At 40.2% G+C, this 23,730-nt stretch overlaps 2 protein-coding genes and 1 long non-coding RNA gene across 7 annotated transcripts; 2 read left to right on the top strand and 1 right to left on the bottom strand.

Annotated features, from left to right (window-relative positions):
* The first annotated feature begins 6,495 nt into the window (after window positions 1–6,495).
* On the top strand, window positions 6,496–22,365 carry LOC115368497 (uncharacterized). The gene is made up of 3 exons (XR_003929041.1): window positions 6,496–6,510; window positions 18,959–18,961; window positions 21,986–22,365. It is a non-coding gene; the product is annotated as an uncharacterized LOC115368497 (long non-coding RNA).
* rabepk (Rab9 effector protein with kelch motifs) lies at window positions 9,812–15,071 on the top strand. Of its 5 annotated transcripts, none has more exons than XM_030064610.1 (8): window positions 9,812–9,959; window positions 10,725–10,779; window positions 10,865–11,019; window positions 11,236–11,391; window positions 12,911–13,075; window positions 13,983–14,132; window positions 14,312–14,461; window positions 14,677–15,071. In XM_030064610.1, exons 2-8 carry the CDS (start codon window positions 10,727–10,729, stop codon window positions 14,889–14,891), a joined length of 1,044 nt encoding a protein of 347 aa, XP_029920470.1. In that variant the 5' UTR covers window positions 9,812–9,959; window positions 10,725–10,726; the 3' UTR covers window positions 14,892–15,071. The 5 variants fall into 5 exon arrangements, with proteins under 5 accessions (XP_029920470.1, XP_029920471.1, XP_029920472.1 ...); XM_030064611.1 differs by lacking the exon at window positions 9,812–9,959 and adding an exon at window positions 10,187–10,300; XM_030064612.1 differs by lacking the exon at window positions 9,812–9,959 and adding an exon at window positions 10,193–10,334.
* Window positions 15,729–20,036, bottom strand: LOC115368493 (endoplasmic reticulum chaperone BiP). Its single transcript, XM_030064608.1, has 9 exons — window positions 19,882–20,036; window positions 19,123–19,273; window positions 18,181–18,412; window positions 17,933–18,070; window positions 17,728–17,840; window positions 17,205–17,595; window positions 16,844–17,081; window positions 16,567–16,734; window positions 15,729–16,414 (listed from the first exon to the last, which is right to left on the bottom strand). Exons 2-9 carry the CDS (start codon window positions 19,236–19,238, stop codon window positions 15,846–15,848), a joined length of 1,965 nt encoding a protein of 654 aa, XP_029920468.1. The 5' UTR covers window positions 19,239–19,273; window positions 19,882–20,036; the 3' UTR covers window positions 15,729–15,845.
* Window positions 22,366–23,730: the final 1,365 nt, after the last annotated feature.

Raw genomic sequence — 23,730 nt, 5'->3', positions numbered from 1 at the left:
GTTGCAGGGGCAGGAAAGACAGGGGGAGAGAGAGGAAGACTTGCAGCAAAATTTACTGTACCCTATTTGCAAGTAACTTCTACTTATGTGGCTGTAATTATGCCACAACTGCATTAGCATTAATTACATCCACACAATAATTCAGTCTTAACCTGATTATGGTAAGCCATATGAACAGCCCTTTATCTGATTATCTTTCCTTAGATAAAGTCATAATCAGAGTAAGCATATTCCAGCCAACACAATTTGATTTTTTTTTATGTTCTAAGGCATGTAAACATTTTAGTTAGTATTTCTATTTGTTATTTCAAACTGACACCAGACAGGTGAACCCAGATGTTTTTCACAAAGCAAATGTGGCAGAGTCGCGTACAGAAGTTGAGAGTGCAGTGCCTGTTGACTAGATATTAAATAAATGTACTGTATGTTAATTTGTTTTTTCAAGAGGCTGTGTCTCAAAAAAAACTTAAAAACAGAATCTAGGTATTGTGTTGAGCTGATGCTTCCAGTAATTGTGGATATTGGAGTGCATTCATTGCATTGCATTCATTCATTGCTTATACTGCACTTACACAGTGTAATAATTAAGGTCCACGGGGTAAATTGAGGTTATTCTGGTGTTTTACTACTTAACTGTGTGGAAAATGGATCCTCCAATTAGGCCTTGAAAGTCAGTCCCTGCCTGCAAATTCCCCTCAAACTTCATCCCCACATAACTATGCATGCACACAAGCCGAGGCACAAATTACTGAAGCCGCCTTCAGCTGTAACCACACCCTTTTAATACCTCATCCATATTCAGTGGTGTGGACAGGTAAATACTGGATAATGGATGAGGCCTTTGTCTTGAAAAGTGCAGGTGCACTCTCCTCCAGTCTGGCTTATACCCTTTATAAATGATTCAGGGTGTCACTAGATAAGGGAGGGCAGCCTCATTACAAGCCCAAATTACTTGTTGCAACATCTGAGCCCACTTGCTGCTGCAGGTAATATCAATCCCATTATTAGCTACGCTGGAGGACAGAGTGTGGTTGCTGGCAGGCTTGTGTGACCCAAACCCTTAGTGACACTAATGCATTCCATCAGTGTGACTATGATATATAGATAGGATCAAATAAGATGCTGAAAAATGTTTTTGGCTGATGCTTTTATATATGCACAGAAACAAACTACCATATACTAGAGAGAAAATGGAACAAACTACAATATGTTTTTCACAATATGTAAAGGAAAAAAAATATATAGCCCTACCATGGGTATTGAGGAGGAAGGATGCAGTCTCAGGTGAATTGGCAGGGGGCTTCCGCGGGTAAACTCTGAGACTGGCCATTGTGGCAGCCTGCTAGCTACAACTGAAGAGCCGGGGGTCAGCACAGCTATAGGGAAAGAGGTGAAACTTGACGCTTGCATGTTTGAGAAAGAGAGCGAGGAAGAGATAGAGGTGGAGCAGATAAGAGAAGAGACAATAAAAGCATGTGGAAAGGTCTGGAGAGATTAAATTCTTTTCATATTCATAATTTGTGTTTGTCAGAGTAGAGGGGTCCTTCAGAAACAGCATACAGCTGGGCCTAAACAAAACCACAAGCCAAAAAAACCCAATAATGTCCTTTTATTCAGCTGAAATATAATGGCACAGAGACTGGTCAAGGCATCTGACTGATCCCACACTTTATGGAGGCTTTATATAAACTGCAAGAGAGACAGAGCACAATTATTACCCCTTAAACCCCATGTTGGAGCAGCCATTCAACTCAAGGCTAAGAACACATGCATTTTGGCACTCAACATTTGTATTTTGCATACTTAAAAGGAACACTTAGGACGTTACACAGCTGTTTTTATTACACTACACTTCATAAAACATCATTATATTACCATAGATCAATTAATTATATTGTGCTATGATAAACACTGTACACCATCTGCACAAGTATAACATGCATGTAAGGTCAAAAGTTTTAACTTAAATTAATTAATGCATTACGGAAGTTGTGTAAATATGCTCATGCTCATAAGTTTTCTTTCTTTCTAAAATGAATAAATAAATAAATTATTGAGTATGCAATACAATAGCATAGTTTTTGGAAGGGTATTCGATTTTTTTTTTTTTTTTTTTAATAGTTTTTTCTGCCAAATGCACAAATAAACTTATCATGTTTCAGATGAGTAATGAGCCATCTACTGGCCAAAATTGGTATTGCTCTTGGGGTCAATTAATGCCCCTCTACAGAAGACTGGGTTCTGGATTCTTAGCTAGTTGGTTTTCCTTGAGGTAGTTACTGGTCATTGTTATTGGAGCAATATGCTGTACAATCTACAGCTGCTCTAACTGAAAATTGTCAGCTGGATTTGGATTCATGTGACAGTTTTACACAGAGAAGATAATTTGTAGTCGACACCTTACAGCCTGAGGTTAACGTTGTCATGTCTGCTCGTTTGCTACAGCGTTGATGAAGCGGTTCCAGGAGGGAAAAAACACTTTTGATCATTGATGTTATTGGTCGAAATTAAGCACATGCGACGTAACATCAATATAACCTTTTCACTAGGACGTTTTATCATGACATTTCAAAAATGTCAACAAAGCCTAGCCAACACAGCCAAAATATCGATCCCTATTTACAACACATTAAACAATTTCACACTAATTCAAGTGCTCTGTTCACAACACAAGCATGTCCAGACAATATTTATCCAGAGTATACTGCCCACTTGAATTTATGTATTTTTTGTTTAAATCTAATTTACATATAGTATCCATCAATCTAGTTTCCATACCCAATTATTCCTGTTCAGGTTCACGGTGGCTGAAGCCAATACCAGCAGGTACTGGGTAGATGACAGTCCATCATAGGGCTAACATGCAGGCAAACACACTCACACACACATTCACAGCTATGAGCAATTTTGAACAAAGCAGATCTGATAACAACAACAGCATTAGCTCACAATCAACCACACTGCTATGAACAAGCACCAAAAAAAAAAAAAATAAATAAAAAAAAAAACTTTAATACTCTGATTAAGTCATGAGTGAATGTGCACAGAGTAGACAAATCTAAGCCAGTGTTTTGGGTGTTTGTGCTCAAAATCCAGATTACAGCATAGCTTAGCACACCTCCAGGTGAAATGTTACGCAAGGGGAATAGCAGCGGCACATTATTTTTGACAGCTAGCCCAGTGACAGTGTACCAGTAACCTGGAGATGACCTCGACTTTTCATATGCAAACTGGACAAGGATGTTGCTAATCCTGATTACCAAGCTGCCTACACACCCAGAAGGCGCCCAAATCAAGCTTTATTAAAGGGAGATGAAAAGATTTAGGGACAAGAGAGGCTTAACAAGGGGGGGGTTGTCATGGGATGGTCGTTACAACACACAGGCTCCAACTTAAATCACATACGATGTACACAGTGTATGCTCACATCAATGGCGTGCACTCGCAGAAACACACACACACACTTTCCCAGGACTTCTAAAAGTTATAATCATTTTCCTTTTTCCCGTATTCAGTCTGTCCATAAAAAGCCCCTGATTCATCTGCCACTTATCAGCAATGGTGAAGGGAAAACAAAGGGGTTCTCTGAAACTCCTACTCTACTTCCCTGAGGGGGAAACTGAGCAGATAATGCTGGGACGGCATGGTAGGGTATGTGTTTGGGAAAAGGGCCAGACATCCATGAGTAACCCTGAGGCACACACACACAGAAACACACAAGCAGAGGATATCCTCAGCCGTCATTTGTCTCCTGTTACCTCCACTTTAAAAGTCCCATAGGAGATTAGATGATAAGTTGAAATGCATTACTGTATGATTGAGAGGGTTGAGTTGTCTCTTTCTGTACAGAGGGTTTCTAAATCTACAAATAGAAGTCCTCTAATTCGGGATAGCCCAGTCTGCGGCCCTCGGGCTCCCTTTGTTTTGGCCCACCATGGCATTTGACAAGCTCATGCTTATTCTCCTCCTGATTTTGTGAGTGCTGTAAAATCCTAACCGAAATGAGGCGGAAATTTTGTGCAGCTAAAAAGCACATAATCTGAATTTTACAGCAATGTACCGCACAGTGCTGTTAAGCTTCTCTATTAAATTATGCACTTCTTATCTGCGAAGACTTACGGTATTCATTTTCTATTAAATATAATACATTTTAATGTGATGTAATTTCGCATAACATCAACATTTATTTTTGGCCTGCAGACCTCCATCCAGATTAATTTTTGGCCCTTCATAGGCAAGAATTTGGCCACCTCTGCTCTAACTGCAAGTTAACACATTTGTACATATTACTTCTCTTTGCAAAGTGAACTAAATATATCTGGGAGCTGTTTTAGCTGTCTCAGCCCATCTCAAGCTTTTTCATAATATTTCAACACTGACCTTTGCACACATTTTCCCACATTTTCATTCTTACATCTCTACTTCATATGTCTGAGTTCTAACATTGTCGGTTGAGTGTTTTTATAACCCCCATTTGCTGTATTATTATTTAGACATTATTCTTCTTCGATATATCAAATTACCTTACCTCCCACTGCAATGGACAAATTTCCTGACACAGTTAATTAAAGCCTCGTGATCTCATCTAGTCTAATAAGATCACACATTTACATTTTTCAGGCTATCACTGACATTATCTAGAAAAGCTCATATACAGAGTGACTTAGAATGAGTGAGGCAATAAATCCATTTAGGCTCTTAGAGTGTCCGCATTATAAGCAGCATGCAAAAAGTACAGATTTCAAAGCAAAATGTCAGTTTAATAAATATTCCTGTGTCCCTAATAAGCTGAGAAATGAAAAAAAAAAAGAGAAGCGAGATGTGAAGACATTATGTGCAAGGCAGAAAAGTATGAGGCATGAGCAAAATCAGGTACAACTTTCGGAGAAAGACGGCAGAGTTTTTTGATTTAGATGGAACAGATAAGTGGGAGAGAAGAGGATATGCTTCTCCAAGAAATGAAGCTTGAATATATGTAGGATGATAGGATGACTATGCAATTTTGACTATAGGACAGGAAACACATTCAATCATTTTGGGACAAAGAGAAAGAAGATTTCAGGCTGAGTGGGGTGATGGCCCGATTGGCACAGGGAAAAGGGGGCTAGCACACCACCAGATGCTGTATGTTTTTCACTACTTAGTTAATTAAATAAAGGCAGTGCATAAGAAAATGTTTGAAATTGGCATTGAAAAGCAAGTAAGGGATGAAGGGGGGGAGACTGGTCCTATTTTCACTTAAGTAAGTGCTATGTAGGCAACAAAGGAATGCAATAAGACACAACTTGAATATGTGATATGTGAATTCACCTGTTACTGCACTCATGTATAACCCTCTGATCTATAGAGTATTCAGTTATATACAGTTTTTATCAAATGGGCATGGTATCAGTGATGATACTCAAAAAGCAAAAATTTCCATACCTACCAAAATAAAAATGGAAAATTTGAAGGAAAAAAAAAATCAAGTGCATTATTTATAGTTATTATAAATATACAAAACATTTCAACATAAATGACAAAATAATAACAATTACCACAAATTTGCACCAAAATGTGAAAAAATACCTGAAAAATCTGAAAGAAAAAGGAAATAAAGAGAATTTTGTTAAGAGGGTGGAATAAAACTTAAAAAAAAAAAAAAGCTTCCGGGTTTCAAATGCTTTTGGTATACGCATAATAAAAGTGACACAAACCGGTTGCTGTATTTTTTATGTAAAATAAAAAAGGTCTCTCTCCTGAATATTCCACCCATCTGGCTTTTGAAATGATAGCTCTGCCCCTGAATTGGCAACATACTCCACTCCATATGAACAGTACAATAGTCACTTCAGTCTACCGAACCTTCAAAATGCTTCAGTTCTTTCTTTATCCATCAAGTAGCCTACAATGACCTATCAAGGTTGACACTGAGGGTACAGGCAGATATCCCACTACAGATATCAACTAGACAAGGGAGGATGTACATGTCAACCCCTGCATCAGGGGAAGGAAAGCTGAGGTAACTTTGAGAGTCAGAGACTAGGAGGTTGCAGCTGAATGAACCAGAGCCAAGTCAATGTGGACAGAGCAGGCAGCACAGCCCGGGACTGGGTGCAAGGGAGACCTCTAGTGGAGAAACTTCCTGGTGACACTACACACTCTGCACATTACTTGATAAGATCACTCAATCCTGGAGAAGCTGAATGATGAAAGTGCAGACACAGTTTCCCTGTTCAACAGTAAATGAAGAATCTGGTGCTTCACAGAGAGAGAAGCGGTTAAAAATATATGCTGGGTGTACAGAAGGGGAAAGAGGAGAGGGAACACAATACCTACCAGAGGTTATAGGCAGGGAATTAAATTTTAAAATGGTACAAGATGAATTTTTACAGCTGATGTGTATCTGCAGGAGGAGGAGAAAAAAAGGAAAAATGATCAGGGCATAGGTCATTCAGCTACAGCCAGATTTGTGACACTAACTAGGTAAATGTGACAGAGAAGGTCAAGGAAAAACAAGTAAATGTAAATGTGCAAAAGCCATCACCTGTGGGACTAAGGGAGATGTCAAGCGATGGAAAACAAGCTTGAGAGCAACAGATTTTGATAAATGGAGAAAGCCTGTCAACCAGTCAAACCTGGTTGCAAGGGCCGGTAGAGAGAGAAACAAAGTAAAATACAAAGAGACAGGCATTGCCTGCTCTGAAACTAAATGAGGAGAAATCACCTACCAGACTTGGAGAAAAGTACAAAGGAGGTTATTGAGGAATGCACAAGCAATGTTTTTTGTGTAAATTGTTTGAGTGTGGATTAGTGTGTGCTAACTGTTGTTTATTATTGTATTTACTGCAAATTCCCCCTCTGGGATAATAAAGATGACCTTGACCTTGATAGAGAAAGACTGAAATATTTGTATTTAGGACAGATGAGCATACATGGGACTCCGACATGGCCCAAAATCTGGAGAGGAGATCTGAGGCTGTATGCTGCAGAGAAGGCGCTGGGCTTTGTTGTGTTGTCTGTGGTGAGCCATATCTCCGTGACGGCAAATAAATGCATAGATAAGAGGGAAACATAGCCTGAGATGAACTCCCTCTCTGGATGGATAGCTGTTGCTCTGCACTTCACACAGTGGCAAATCACCATGTGCAGGGCCTTGAAGGAGGTAAATAAAGGTAGATATTCATTTTCAGCACACTGTGAGTGATAGAAACAGTCTGTTACACAGGACTAACCATATAGTCTTTGAGGGATCTTCTCTATATATGATGACAATTTTTAGAGCAAAAGAGTAAACCATGAGTAAAAAGGAGTATGAGTTTTAGGTTTAGGCTGATTTGGTGATGCACAACAAATGTAGGCATCCAGCAGGAACTCCATACCTGCCACACTCTGTGTATCTTAACAAATAAATAGTATTAAAGACAAAGAGAGCCTGAGGCAAGCACGTGCATGCACACACACTCCAGTAAATGCATGCACAAAGATATGCAAACCCAAATGTTTCTCAGCGTCATAACTCATACTCATGTTTACCTCTGCATGTAATGGAGATTAATGCAACATAAGGAAATCTTAGACTGGCCTATGTGTGCACCAGCAGAGACATGCATGGCTCTTCTTTCATACATACACAGACACACAGACACACACACATGTCTTGTTTATATTATGGGAGAGACAGGAAGATAGCACCAGAGAAAAAAATGGGTAAAGGCCAGGAAAGTGAAGCACATTTCCCAATAACAGTCCAATAAGGTGGAGAACATTTATTCACTTGTGAACCTAAAAGGAGAGACAGATAGCGTATCAGTCTCAGAGTCGCCTGTTCTGAAAATGTCTGTTTTTGGCACTGACTCTGGACGTTTGCACACTGAATTGAGGAAGGCCGTTTTGTGTATTCCAGTTCAGGCCTGTTGTTTCTCTGAGAAGCCAGTAGATGGCAGAGATTCACTTCATGTAGTCTCACGTGCTGTGCCGTTAGTGTCCAGAAATAACTGGAGGAAGCCAATGGAGGATTTTTTCTTCTATTAAAATACATTTTTTGGGCAAATTTAACTTAATTTTAAGCTTACACACATCCACATTAATGGGCTAAAATATCAGCATAACATTACACAGATGGCTGAAGCACATGTATTTTCATTATGACTGTTGTTAGTGACAAGGGCACTGACTTCATTTTGGATGAGGCCCCTTTTTTATTATTTGGCGAAAGGAATCTAAGTCATTTTTCTGCTGAAACACAATTTATTGCATCGATTTCATTTTAGAAGTGGCAGAGGGGTGGCAGCAGTTTTACTGCTGGAAGTCAGTCATTATTTACCCCTAAAAACTAATTAGCTCACATGATGAAAGAAATGCTGGCAGGCATTACAATTTGACCATTGAATTTATTATCCTCAAATAGTTATTCATATACTCACATCACTGTACACATTTTGACTTGAATCTTAAATTGTTTTCAAATAAATACATAAATATTTTATAAGACACAGTGCCTCTATATTGTATTCATATGCATTAATAAAGGGAAACGGATGATGTAAGCAGTCTCCATAACATGGATTTATGCTTTTAGGCTACTGTCAGAGGGACAGACAAGGCTTTTTGGCAGCATGCTGCAGAAGCCCTGGCCTGTCAGTGAAGATGCACTGTTGCCAAAGATATGTTTCATTAGGTGTGAAACAATGTTTTCATTTTTTAATTTTTTTTTTTTTTAACTTCAGAAGAGCTCATTTCATACGTTTTTTTCTTTTTTTTAATAAGGAAATGTGCCCACAGAAAATCTCACAGAATTGATTGTATCAGTCCTCGATTCATTTTAAATGAAGCTCCTGCAATGCCCAATTATAGCCACAAGGTGTCACAATTACACCATTCATTTCATGCATCGCCAGTTTTTGTTCAAGTTGTTTATTCGTAATGAATTCTGTGGCGATATCGTGCCATTCTGTTAGGCACATATTCCTCTTCACTGTTGCCAAATGCCTCCCCACAAATACTTTGTTGGCTTAAAGAATTTGATCGTAAATAAACAGCAAAATCTGTCACAAATTATTGCATAATACCCTTCATAAAATACAAAATTGTGCACATGACAGTTTTAGAGCATATTTCGTGCTTTGCTGTGTCCAAATTATACTGAACTCGATAGGGCTATGCCAAACCTTAGAGGCAACGTAATGTCACACACAGCTCACATCTCAGACCATGAACTTGTTAATGACTGAGAATGATGATGGGAATCTATTTATTTGCATAAAACATGACTGTTAGGCCTGCACAAGATTAGTTATTTGCAAACCATTAAGCAAATATTTTATTTCCTCTCAGATATATCCCACATTGAAAGTCCCCCCAGTAACAGCACTTTAACTTTGATTATGTCTTTGGCTTAACATGTCATATATTTTTTGGAGCTGAATGTGGGAGCTCTGTTTATTGTTTACTGTATTGTTTATTCTATTCTGGCAGTGCTTTGCTCAGGAGACGGATGAAAGATGAAAGACTAAACTGGTTGGTGAAGAAAAGCAGTATAGGAAATGTGGATTATTTGATTTGATTTGATTTGATGCAATCATCCTATGCAGGGTAGTATAGCTATATATTTAGGTATCTATCTATCTATCTATCTATCTATCTATCTATCTATCTATCTATAAATAGATAGATACATATTTACACACATTTCTGTATGTAAAGTTCTTATTTAAACTATATACTTGTGTACTATACTTGTGTGTATGTCACATCTCGGAGCACGGCTTGTGAATAGAACGCGGATGACAGGTCAAACTACGCACGCGCAGTTTGGTTCCTATGGCAACAACGCTACCAACTTAAGCGTTTGCGTAAACCTGGAAGTTTTAGCGTAGCAATGTTAGCTAATTCTGCGCTAGGGACATTGCTACATAGCTTTTAGTTTGTAGAAGTTGTTCAATTGTCGCACAGCTGTTGCCAAAGAAGAAGGACTCCAGGTAAAAGACACTGTGGCTTTTAAGTGAAGTGAGTTTCTGTGTCCTAGCACAGCGACGGAATTTCTCATTGACTTAACGCTAGCGCACATTAATTCTCCTCAGACTTTTCCTAATGTTAGCCATAACCAAGCTATACCTAACCCTAACCCTAACATAATCCTAACCTTAACCGATAAGGCAAAATGACCACCCAAAATGTAAACACCAATCCGTCGCTGTGCTAGGAAACACACACGGAAGAACAGATTGGTTAAGGGGGCAGCTCTTCACATGGCGCTGCGTTGCTAACTTGGTGGATTTGGCGAATATTCACTCCAGAAAAACAGCAGCAAGCACTTTTAGTAAGCCACTGTTAAGTGAGCACCCACGAGAAGAGTGAGGACAGCTTTGGTGTTGCTCTGATTGTAATTTAAATGTCACGTTGCGTTTATTTTTCCTTCTTATTTTTGGAAACGTCTGTGCTTAGGAGTATGAGATACATGTGTGGTAACAGTCACACCTGAGAGGCTGTCTCAGACCTAGATGGTACAATAAAACAGTTAACTTACTTGATATGGTTTTGTCATATAATTTATGTAAACGTACTGATGTGTGTGCAGACAAAGGGCTTGTGAAAAAGTGTGCCACCTTGCATGTTGATTGTTTTCATACTGATTGTCCTTATAGTCTGCTTCAGTCATTTTGGAATTAACATGAGAGGTTTGGATAATAACCACATCAACCTATTACGTACTGATAACGTGTCAATCCCTTTATCTCTGACAGCCATGGAATTTCTCCCAGTGCTTGACCCTCAGGATAAACCACGAGAAAAAATATGGTGAACTCATCCTCATTTACTGCAGCCATTGTGTTTACCAAGAGGCAAACTCCTTGTCTTGCTGAAACAGTGTTGTCGTCTGCAGGTATTCCTTCATTCCCACAGGCAGCGGTCCAGGTGTTAGTGTGGGCCACACGTGCACCTTCGTTCCCTCTGGCGATGGAGGCAAAGGAAGAATCCTCATTGTTGGGGGGGCTAACCCAGGTGGCAGCTTCTCACAGTCTCACATCATAAATCTAGGTAAAGATATGTTTTCTGCTGCAGGGTTATGATAGCTACAAAGCTCTTGAAAACAGTGACATAAAATATGTGTATCACTTTTATACATACTTTACACATGCATCATTATCCATCATCTTGGCAAGACAAATTTCTCAGGGAAATCAGTCTGGTTCTCATTTCTCTGAAATCCTTGCAGTTTGTTGACACTTGTTTATCATTTTTGGCTCCAACCAGATCGTCATGAATGGGACATTCCAGATTGGGAGGGTTTGGAGTCCAGGTACGAACACTGCAGCTTTGTGCCGGAGAGCTGCCCTCAGACCCTGTGGGTGTTTGGTGGGGCACAGCAGAGTGGCAATCGCAACTGTCTCCAGAGCATACAGCTAACTGGTAAATCTCATTATAAATGTCACTGAGTCTCTATTTCTGCATGAAGATAGCCTGGTTGTGTAACCAGAGGCACATCATCTGGTTATTACAAAACAGATCTATTTTATTTTTGGCCAGACATGCTTAAACATTATTGGTCCTGCAAATGCAAATCCAGAGTCTGACATATTGATCTTGTGATATCTGGATAAGAATTACCCGATCTAATAATGTTTTGAAGAACCGGCTCAGCATTGCTGAGATCATTCTGATTCTGAACTGCAAAAAAAAGGGGGATTTGACATTCTTGACAATGATAATCCAGACTGACATTTTTTACATTCTTGGCCCATGAGAATTATCAGGAGTTTGAAATTGAACCCCCCGTTGTCGCTATTCCAGATCAAATTGATTTTGTTTGTTTTTGTCCTGTTAGGGTTAGGGTCAATCTGATCTAGATACCACAAGCTCAATATTGAAATAGGTGTCGTGGAATAGTGTAATTCAAAATAATGCAATACTGAATTAAGACAGCCATGACTGAACATCAGATGCATATTATTTGTACTTGCTTGTCTAGTTGGTACACATAGAAGTAAGTGTCTCTTTGGATAATGAAAGACTCAGTAAAAGTCAGTAAGTGTTTTGTGGTCACACTGTTTATTGATCCAAAGGCTCTAGTTAAAGTAGAGTTTTATCAGAGCCTCTCTCACCGCCCGTCCAGCTGGTCCATCTGGCTGCCGTGCCTCCTGTGGTGGGTCACAGCCATCTGCTTGGGCCTGTGCATGATCAATTCCATCATGGCAACGCTTGCGGATTCCTACTGCCCACTTGTAGTTTTGTGGTGTTCTTATTGAAAATATGTTATTGTAAATTAAAAACTGATACAACTTTTTAAGGGTCTTTGTTCCTGTTAATGTACAAACATCAAATTTAATAATTAAAGATGTGTTATGTGTCCCACATGTCTCTGCATCAACCTGGACTTCCTGCAGAATCCAGCCTGCCAGTGTGATCAAGATTATCCTGATATTTAATATTTGTTTAATTTTATTTTATTTAAAGCATTAACATTGTGTCTGCATGAGCGAAAATGGCAGAATGAACATAAAACAATGGGGTCAGGAAATGTTGTTCAAGAGTGTTGGTATGGGGAAGAGTTGTTTTTTTTATCATTTCTTATTTGTTTATTATTTATTTTATTATTTGTTTGTTTGTCATGTGTTTCACTGAAATATTAGCACATTATCCACAAGCATGGACGTGTGACTTGAAATTGTGATGCAACATTTCTTTGCATTTTAATAGTGGCAGTAAATTCACTTAATATCAGCCCTCCCTGGCACATGGTTTGACCTCCATGGATTAGATCAATACGTAACCACTCCTTTGATGTTTAACTGTGTTGTCCCAGAGTGGTTGTGTTGTTTGGACCAGCCTACAAGCTGCTTGTGCATTGTGAGACAATAGATTTTACACATTCATATAGTAAACGTGATCCGGTGTGTGTGTGTGTGTGTGTGTGTGTGTGTTTGTCCAGACAGTCGACCGAACTGGAAGAATGTGCCGGTGGACGGGAAACCCCCCAGTCCCAGGACGTACCACACCAACTCAGCGTGCCTAGGGGACAGACTATATGTCTTCTCTGGCGGGGAAGCAGGGGCTGCACCTGTCTCTGACCCTGGACTTCATGTCTTTGACATAGGTAAGAGCTGTATAAATCACTTTTGACTTATTTGTACTGAGCAGTGCTTTACAGCGAAATTGGATTTGCTTCCACCTCAATGTCCATCGGTCAAAGATTAAAATGTTTCAAAATGCTGCTGTAGTGATAGAATATTTTCACTTTGTAGCACATACAACAGTATGTGAATATCAGATCAATTCTTCTGTCTCCAGCACAGACATTTAATCTAACGGAATCTGCTGTTACTGCCAAGATTCATTTTTTTCCTCTGTGCAATATGGATAATACATATCAAGCAAAATTACTTTTTGAATTGTTGAACCTGGAGACACACATATGTTATTTGAGGTTAAAGAAGTATGATTTTCAAACTAGGTCATTGTCTCCAATAGATCTTTTCTGAGATGATACCATTCGAATGTGCACATTTGTAGTGACAAAAAAACTTAATAGAGGTAAAACACACAGAACACATTTATCTCATGTTCTAAGCATGCAGTCTATGAATGTATTCATGTTTGGGGAAAGTAACTGATATGATTACAGCCAAGCAAAAATGTCATGTTCAGTAATTCATGTTTTGGCCCAAATAAACTTGCTGCAATTGTGCTGCAATTCTAGAGGACGACTAGAGTGAAACAGAGGCTCCCATTAATAAAATGGTCATGTGACAATACCTCTGTCTGTCTCCAGTTAGCATGCACATAAATGTGACTGTCTCAATGTTTACAGACACTAATTGTGTGTAGAAGTATGTGCTCTAAACAAGTGGAAAATTTTCTCAACTAATAATTATCAGCTCAAAACAACATGCTTTATTCTATTTAACAGTTAATTTTCATGTGCTGTGTTTATGGTAAACCTGTAGATTCAAAGCTATATTCAGAGCTGTATCTTAATGTATGTGTCTTCACTTTGTTCCCAGCATCATCCTCCTGGTCCCAACCAGAAACACAAGGCAGACGCCCCCCCGCACGGCACGGCCACATTATTGTAGCAGTGGGTTCAAAGATCTACATTCACGGAGGCATGGCTGGGGACAAATTCCATAGTGATATGTACTCACTCGACACCAGTAAGCCTGAACTCTGCTGAATCATAATCAGAGGATAAAAAGTTCTGCTGTGTCCCTGCTGCCCTGATTTTGTCTCAAAGGCCACAAAAGCCTCAAACCTGTCAATAATCAAAAGGACGCTTTTAAATTTCCATTTTGCTTCTCATAAAGTAGTCTAACTGTTGATATGCTGTCTAAAGGTAGCATGAAGTGGGACAAAGTGCAAGCCAAAGGCGATATCCCTCCAGGAGTGGCAGCACACTCAGCTGTGGTGCTGGGAAAGAACATCTACATCTTCGGAGGGATGACTGCAGACGGAGCCAGCAACTCCATGTTCAGATTTGATACAGGTACACACAGTTTTCTGAAGCCTTTGATATGTGTGATTTCATGCTCATTTGTGGTGGTTGCACTCACCTCTTAATACAATAGAATAACTGTTAAGTTCTTAAACTACATGTTGCTATGACGCGGTTTAACTTCACTGAAATACTGTCCCAAAACCCAAGAATATACATTTACAATGCTTTTTCTTCATCTGTAATATTGTGCCTTCTTTTTGTAGCCAAAAGTCGATGGATCCTGATGAAATTTGAAGGGGATATGCCAGCCAACCGTTTAGACCACGGCATGTGTTTACTGCCTTGGAAGGTGTGTGCTGAGGGGAGTGAAGAAGGGGACCCAGCCTCTGTAGAGACAGTTCAACTGGCCTTTGTATTTGGAGGAATGGACACCCAGGGAGTCATACATTGCGACTGTATTGTGACTGTGATAACATGATATGTGCTGAGGGTGTTTGGATCTTGTAAATAGTCATCTTTCTTTGTTGTTTAAGTGCTGAATACAGAACTGCAGTGGAATTGCTTGTATGTTTTGTAGTGGAATAACTGGAAGTTGATAAAGTGCCTCAGTTATTTTAAATCATGTGGCTAGAGGTCTATAAATGAGTGGCTCACCAGACCTTTGTCAGAGGTTTTCAAACTTGTGTTCCAGACTCCCAAGTTTGACTCTCATTAGATGTGGGCAAAAGCAAGGGCAAATGAATTCAAAGTGGTGAGATTAAAACAATGTGAAACTAATCACTCACCTTTTTCATATTAAGGAAATTAGTGAACAATTCATTATTATGCTGGAACCCCTGGATACCCTTCAACTTTGAAAAGCACTGAATATAAAATTGTATTTAATATTAAAACATCACCAATTGTTTGATATTGACAACCATGAGTAACTATAAAGGAGTGTTCCACATCACGCCATGTCCTTTTGAATAAATGCACACAGTAATAAGAGACAACTCAAAGTTTGTATCAAACATTTATTTCTTTCCAGTAGAAAGTCTTTTCTACAATGACCAGATTCAATAAATAACTTTGACATTGCCTGTGAAGACGTCGAGCCCTTGAACCCACAGAAGCCCCACTGAATGGCCCCCACCCACCCCACTAAGCCCCTCCCCCCTACAGAACCCCTTTCAGGACTGCCTGAGAACAGCAGCAGCAAGCCTCAAATCCGGGCCGACGAATATCTCCGCCACTCAGCGAAGAGAACCACCATACACATTGAAATTTATTATTTCAAAAAGTCTGTCCAGAAGATTCAATATGGTCGCTTATCGCCACCCCTTCACAACTATTTCTCTCACCATGAGTCCAATCAGTCCATTATATACATCTAATTGCCCCTACCAGAGAGGCAAGGGGCGACAGAGAGAACTGAGTTGCTTCTACCTGCCTACAACTCATCCTTCTCATCCTGGTCACCTTCACCGCCCTCAGGTGGGGGTCCACCAGCGCTGCCATAAAGCTTGCTCACAATGGGCTGCACCACCTCCTCCAGCTCTTTCTTCTTGGCCTGGAAGTCTTCCAGCTCAGCATCCTGGTGGGACTCCATCCACTCAATTTTCTCCTCCACTGCCTTCTCAATGGCTTCCTTATCTTCATCGGACAGCTTGCCACCAAGCTTCTCCTTGTCGCCCACCTGGTTCTTCAGGGAGTAGGCATAGCTCTCCAATTCGTTGCGGGCATCAATACGCTCCTTCAGCTTCTTGTCCTCATCAGCAAAGCGCTCTGCATCATTCACCATGCGCTCGATATCTTCAGGTGTCAGCCGGTTCTGGTCGTTTGTGATTGTGATCTTGTTCTTGTTGCCTGTGCCCTTGTCCTCAGCAGTGACCCTCAGGATACCGTTGACATCAATCTCAAAGGTCACCTCAATCTGGGGCACACCACGAGGGGCAGGAGGGATACCGGTCAGGTCAAAGGTGCCCAGCAGATGGTTGTCTTTTGTCAGGGGACGCTCACCTGAAAAGACAATTGAAAATTAGATCCAGAGTAATCTAATTTCTTAAAAAAAAAGTTTCTTCTATCTTTAAGCCTGTACTTCATAATCACAAATACTCAATTATTTATTGTAAGAATTTTGTCAAGTTTCCAGAAAAAAGATCAACTCTTACCTTCATAAACTTTGATTGTGACAGTGGGCTGGTTGTCAGAGGCGGTAGAGAAAATCTGGGATTTCTTGGTGGGCACCACAGTGTTCCTGGGGATCAGCTTGGTCATGACACCTCCAACAGTCTCAATACCCAGGGTCAGAGGGCACACATCAAGAAGGACCAGATCACCTGAAAGAAAAGAGCGAGAAACCTTTAAGTATGCAATCGAGTCTGCTTATGATTCTTACTCTGCAAACTGAAGACAGTGAAACAGAATAGTTTCAGGATGATGACCTACCAGTGTCCTCCTCTCCAGACAGCACACCAGCCTGCACAGCAGCTCCATAAGCCACAGCCTCATCAGGGTTGATGCCCCTGGAGGGCTCTTTGCCATTGAAGAACTCTTTCACCAGCTGCTGGATTTTGGGGATACGGGTGGAACCTCCAACCAGGACAATCTCATCAATGTCGGATTTCTTCAGGTCAGCATCTTCCAGCACCTTCTGTACAGGCTTCATGGTGGAACGGAACAGGTCCTGGACAAAATAAATAAATAGGTGAAAAGGCTTGCCTCATGCAACCTCATAAATCCAGAAAGCTTTAGTTGTGTTATATTTCTCTGTATTTTTAAGTCTTAACTGATGACAAGGCCAACTTACCATGTTGAGCTCCTCAAACTTGGCACGCGTCAGGGTCTCAGAGAAGTCTTCTCCCTCAAAGAAGGACTCGATCTCAATGCGGGCCTGGTGCTGGGCAGACAAGGCCCTCTTTGCCTTCTCAACCTCACGACGCAGCTTCTGCACAGCACGGTTGTCCTTGCGCACGTCTTTGCCAGTCTTCTTCTTGTACAACTTGATGAAATGCTCCATGACACGTTGGTCAAAGTCTTCACCTCCCAAGTGAGTGTCACCGTTGGTGGCTACCACCTCAAAAACACCGTTGTCAATGGTGAGGAGGGAAACATCGAAAGTGCCACCGCCAAGATCAAACACCAGAATGTTCTTCTCGCCGTCCTTCTTGTCCAGACCATAGGCAATGGCGGCAGCAGTTCTGTAGAAGGCAAGAGTCAAATTAAGATGAAATATTCAGAGAGAATATAATAACAATGAAGACTGTTTTCAGACCATCAAATTACAGTGCCACATTAGTGGATAACAAAAAAAATTGTAATAAGACACTTACGGCTCATTTATGATTCTCATAACATTCAGACCAGCGATGACACCAGCATCCTTGGTGGCCTGACGCTGGGCATCATTGAAGTAGGCAGGGACGGTGACGACGGCATGTGTGACCTGAGAAAACAGGAGAGAAATTTTTAATTCAAAGACACATCAAACACTCATTCATAACTGATTTGATTAAGTGTGGAAACAACATTCCATACCTTCTTTCCCAGGTAAGCCTCAGCAGTCTCCTTCATCTTAGTCAGAACCATCGCAGAGATTTCCTCAGGGGCAAATGTCTTCATCTGGCCACTGCTGATTTCCACCTGGATATGGGGCTTGCTCTTCTTCTCAATAACCTAGAGAGGAGAACATCCATCAATTTAGATAGTTTGCCACTAAAACACTGTCTTAAAACATAAGATCCTACAGCCACAAATTCAACTTAATTTCACAATAAGAAACTTGCCTTGAAGGGCAGGTACTTGATGTCCTGCTGCACAGATGAATCGGACCAGGTACGTCCAATCAACCTCTTGGCATCAAAAACCGTGTTCTCAGGGTTGGAGGTCAGCTGGTTCTTTGCAGCATCACCAATCAGACGTTCTCCCTCAGTGGTGAAGGCCACATATGATGGAGTGATGCGGTTTCCCTGATCGTTGGCAATGATTTCCACACGTCCATTTTTGAAGACTCCAACACTACAACAAAGATTTAGAAATTAAGGATCTGTACCTGAAAAGTATCACTTAAAAACCCTGGATGTTATCCTGTTTCAGTCTGGAATCATCTAATTGTTTAATCCTGCTATTACCTTTGGGGTTCATTTGTCCCCATCAAATGTTGAACATCTCTAAATACATGATTAACATCATTTTTGCTTCATAATGATAATCAATGACTTGTTCTACTTTAATGGGGACATGTGGATAAACATAAAAGTAACATGATGTTTTCAATGTTATGTACAAATTTCAACACATCTGTGTTTCTCTGGGGTCAATTTGACCCCAGCCTGTTTTAGCTGTATAAAACATAAGAAACATCAAAATTTTACACAAATGTTTCAGTTGTTTTGGATGACACTGAGGAACTATGTCATGCCATTTATGATAATAATAATAATAATAATAAAAACTTCCCAGTCCAGTTCATATGACATCTGAGAGAGAAAAACATGATTCCCACAACAACTCTGATGTATATGTGGAGATCATTTTTTTTTTTTTACGTAAAGGGGTGTTTAGGTAGTTAACAAGAAACAAAGTCACAATCTAGCGTAACATTTTTTAATCGTTTTTTGGAGGTTTACATTACTGGGGTTAAATTGACCCCAGCTGATAAAAACTCTTGGTAAATTTAAAGGTACTAGGAGGGTTAAACAGCCACACAAGTCATCTTTTTTTCTTACCATGAATAGGTAGTCCCCAGGTCGATTCCGACCACGGTCCCCACATTCTCCCTCTTGTCGTCGTCATCGGCAAACACGCTGCCGGCGACCAGCAAAACCAAGCACAGCAGCCTCATCTTCGCTTGTTCTTGGCCCCAAGCTATGCAGAAATCTAAGAAACGGGGGGAAACAATGTCAAGACGTGGCGTTCTTCTGTGTTCTTGACGTATTCCTGGTTACGCTACGTGTACATATTGTACACATTATAGTACTGCTGCCAGCACATTTTATTACTAATATGGATTCTAACCCAGTTGAGTGAGAGGAAGCATGGACCAAACCAAAGACTCCCAAATGATTAAATAAATCTAAAATGCCACACTTATATGGTTTAGAGGAGCAGAGGCCAACGTTGACCGGGGTGGAGCCCCCTGTCTCGTCTGATAATGAACTGGGTTTTTCATTCGCCGGTAGCTAACGTGGGCTAGCAGGTTAGCAGCGTGGCTAGCGGGAATGTGAGAGGACACAGCTCCTGTCAGAATCAGTCATCTGGAGTGTGTTACCCCGCAGCTCACTGATAACCACAAATATCCACACTTTGACCCTGTCAAATCCAAGTGGGGTCAGTCAATTAAACACAACGATTAAGTTAAGCTACGTTAACACAATCACCAATAGCTGCTGCTACCCCGGCAGCGTAGAGAATGTTCTAGCTAATTATACTGACGTTTCATAAGAATAACGCAGCCGTGAAACGACCATGAACATTGTTTCACATACCTGTAAGAGCAAATGAGTTTATGAATCCCCGGCCTTGGCAGCTCCCTCAAATGGAGTTAGTTTCGTGTTGCGCTACGAGTCTGTCTGTCACTCTTTCTCTTGTATTCTGTGAACCTGAAGTGATGTTCAATGAATGGTGCCCCTCTCAATATAAACCGTCAGTTCTTCCCCGTCGTGGAGCCCCGCGATTGGCTGCACAACAGCTCGTTGGAACGCGCTCATTGGTTCCCTCCGGCATGCTGGCCGCCTCTGATTTGCACACGTTTGGCCAAGTCGACGTCATGAGTCATGCCTTACTGCGCCGCTGCTGATTGGCCGGCGTTCGAGCGAATTCATGCACACAGTTGGTGCAGTCAAGTGCCAGTCTATGAAGGGGGCATTTTCACATTTTATAGGCTTGTGGATTGTGCCCTTTCCCATGCGAGTATGGTCATTTTTCTCTCCACATTCATCCTTGCCATAATTTAGGTTATGTGTTATTTTGGGCTGAGTCACAACAATGGGTAAGACATGACATGTGTGAGCCATTTGTAGCAGGTATGTGAATTAAACAGCAGGAAGTGAAGTCACATCAGTTGAACTAGGTTATCTCCAAGTTACATCAGTGGATGGACAGACTCCACCTCCCCTGTGTGGTTTTAACATATATTTTCAATTGTAACAGCTCAGCAATAATCGGACTATGCAGTTTTAATATCTCCACCTGTTTCAGTCATGATATTGTGTGATCACAGCTATATATAATTATTTTGTAGAGTATTCTCTAGGTCATGTGCCTTATGTAAAACACATGCTACATAACAAATACAGTATACACACGTTATCTCCCTACCTTGCATTTTTCTGATAACATAGTTGATCTCAAATGTTTAAACAGCTCAAGGTGGTGCGCGTGGTTGCCAAAGCCTTTATTACATGATTCATCTTTGCCAATGAGCACAAACCAGAGTAGATTACTAAAATCAAAATACCAGATTTAGTTGGAATAATGTATCGGTCATGTTTGTCTTGACATTACAGGTCACCCGTTCTCCTTTCTAAATTAAGTGCAATGCAAGCACATTCTTTTACAGGTGTGGCTTTGTGTATGTGAGAATATCTTAGATCTACAGAGGCAAAATGAATCTTGAAACAAACAAATAGAGCACAACCACAACAAAATATAAATGAGGCTAACTACAATGCAAAGTCCTACACAGGTATTACACACCCATTATTACATTTACATAGGCTACTTTTGTATCTTAATTCCTACTTTAGTCTGATTGTAATGGTTGTGTTAATATGTGAGGGAAAAGGGTAAGAGCATAAAAATTGAAAGACTTTAAATGACTGAGCTGTTAGAAATATGCATGTTTGTCTGACTTAGACTAAATGCTCACGCTTCTTTGGCACACATGGAAATCCTACACAACGTATCCACTTCTGATCACATTCCTGCTAAGATGGCTATTAGATCTGAGTATATACCTGCAACTGCAAAATGTGCAAATAACTTTAATCTTGGTATCTTGGACTGGTCCTCTCTTTCATGTGAAGACATTGCTTCCTACTGGGAACATTCTGACCAGTTATTGAGCAATATATATCTTTCTAGAGAGGCACTCGTGCAAAAACAGTAATTGTACAAACACCAAACATAACGCAGACATTTCTGCAATGTATACAGATATTGTCTCAGCTCTACTTGAAGCTAGTAAGCCTCACCTTAAGCTCATAAAGGGAGGAAATGTTCAACCTGGTTGGAATACTTATGTGGCTGAATTCTATGCTGAGGCTCATGAAGCTGCTAAATCCTGGGCAACGGCTGGTAAACCAAGGCAGGGGCCTATTTTTGAATATAAGAAGAGTACAAACGCAAAATATAAATATGTAATACGCTTCATTAGTAAAAACGAGCAAGGTTTGAGGGCTGACTCTATGGCCAAGAAACTTTTAAATAATACAAATAAAGCTTTCTGGAAAGAGGTGAAACACATTAATAACTGCAAACCCTCTGTACCATATACAGTAGATGGAGTCTCTGGTGCTAATGCTATTGCTGAACTCTGGTGAAGGCATTATAGTAAATTGTTTAACTGTGTTCAGACTAATGGCTACCAAGTAGCAAATGTTGAAAATATAGATATGATCAAATCCCATGAGATTTTTCAAGCGATTAAAAACTTATCAGTTAATAAAACAACAGGTATGGATTCTGTCTCTGCTGAACATCTCAAATTTGCAAGCTCAAGGTTATGTAGACTTCTTGCCTTATGCTTCACTGCTCTCATAGTCCATGGCTTTCTTCCAGACTCTGTGATGACAGTGCTGCTGGTTCCTGTGGTTAAGGATAAAGCAGGAAAAGTGGGTTCCTCAGATAACTATAGACCCATCGCTCTAGCTAATATATTGTCAAAAGTTGTTGAACAAATTCTCCTAGAGAAGATCAATGAACTAATTATTTCCACAGATAATCAATTTGGTTTTAAACCGAGACACGGTACAGATATGTGTTAAAGGAACTGCTGAGTAACTATAAGAGAAAAAAACTCATCTTTTTTTTTATGTGTTTTTAGACGCTTCTAAGGCATTTGATCAGGTGAATCATGAGAAATTATTTAAAAAATGTCCCTAATTATATAATCAGAATCCTGTCCTATTGGTATGCCCAACAGACCATGCAGGTTAAATGGGACAACTGCATGTCTGCTCCTTTTCATGTCAGTAACGGAGTAAGACAAGGGAGTATCATATCTCCTATCTTATTTAATTTCTACATGAATGATTTATCAAATAAATTAAGCTCATGTAGAACTGGCTGTATGGTCGGTAGTACAGTGATGAACCATCTTATGTACGCTGATGGTTATGTGATTTTTAGTCCGAGCTCAGCTGGTTTGCAGCAGCTCCTTAATGTGTGCTCTGTGTATGGGGAACAACATGATATAAAGTACAACGATTCAAAAAGTGTGATAACAATTTGCAGAACCATGGAGGATAGATATATGACTTTTCCTGACTTTAAACTCTCAGGTAATGTTCTAAATATCTGCAGCAAAGTGAAATATCTTGGTCATGTGATCACAGACCAACTGACATGATGAGGACATTTATCATCAGTGTCGTATGTTGTATGTGTGAGCAAATGTACTGTCACGTAAAGACTGAGACTACAAGTGGCATATAATGATGCTTTAAGGATACTTTTTAAAAGGCCCAGATGGACTGAGGTGAGTGAGTTGTTTGTGAGTGCTGGAGTGAACACGCTGCAAGCAGTCCTGAGAAATGTAATACACAGGTTTCAGCCGGTTAAATGATTCTGAGAATCAAATTGTTGTGGCACTGGTGAACATTATGTACAGTGACACACGCTGCACATCTCACTTCTGGGGGCACTGGTATAAATGTCTTTTAAAAATGAGTCAGACTATTTTTTTTTTTTTTTTTTTATTCTGTGTCGTTTAGTCCTTTTTGCACTGTGTCTTTTGATTTGATTTGATTTGATTTTTTTGTATGGACCTTGAGTCTGGAATAAAGCATATCTATCTATCTATCTATCTATCTATCTATCTAAACCTTTTTAGACTAAAGCATCCTTTTAGAAATAGGAACTCACCTTCTATCTTTGTGGATGTCAAAAATATTGGTTTAACACTGACATTCAGCTCTGTGTGAGGAGTGTATTTTCAGTCACTGAAAGACTCAGATCTGCTGACCCCCATCAAGGAGTAGTGCGCAGGTTTAGGTGCGACAGAGGCTGCCCCCAGTAGCTGTAATGGCTTGGATCCACCTGGTATAGCTGCTGCTCTGGTGCTCAGGAACTATGCATTATAAGGGTCTTGCATCAGCCAAAGCACAGGAGAACAC

This window comes from Myripristis murdjan, chromosome 12 (assembly GCF_902150065.1).
Source record: "Myripristis murdjan chromosome 12, fMyrMur1.1, whole genome shotgun sequence".
Taxonomy (NCBI): domain Eukaryota; kingdom Metazoa; phylum Chordata; class Actinopteri; order Holocentriformes; family Holocentridae; genus Myripristis; species Myripristis murdjan.
Note: the sequence above shows the minus strand (reverse complement) of the source record. Positions and strands in the feature narration are given on the sequence as shown.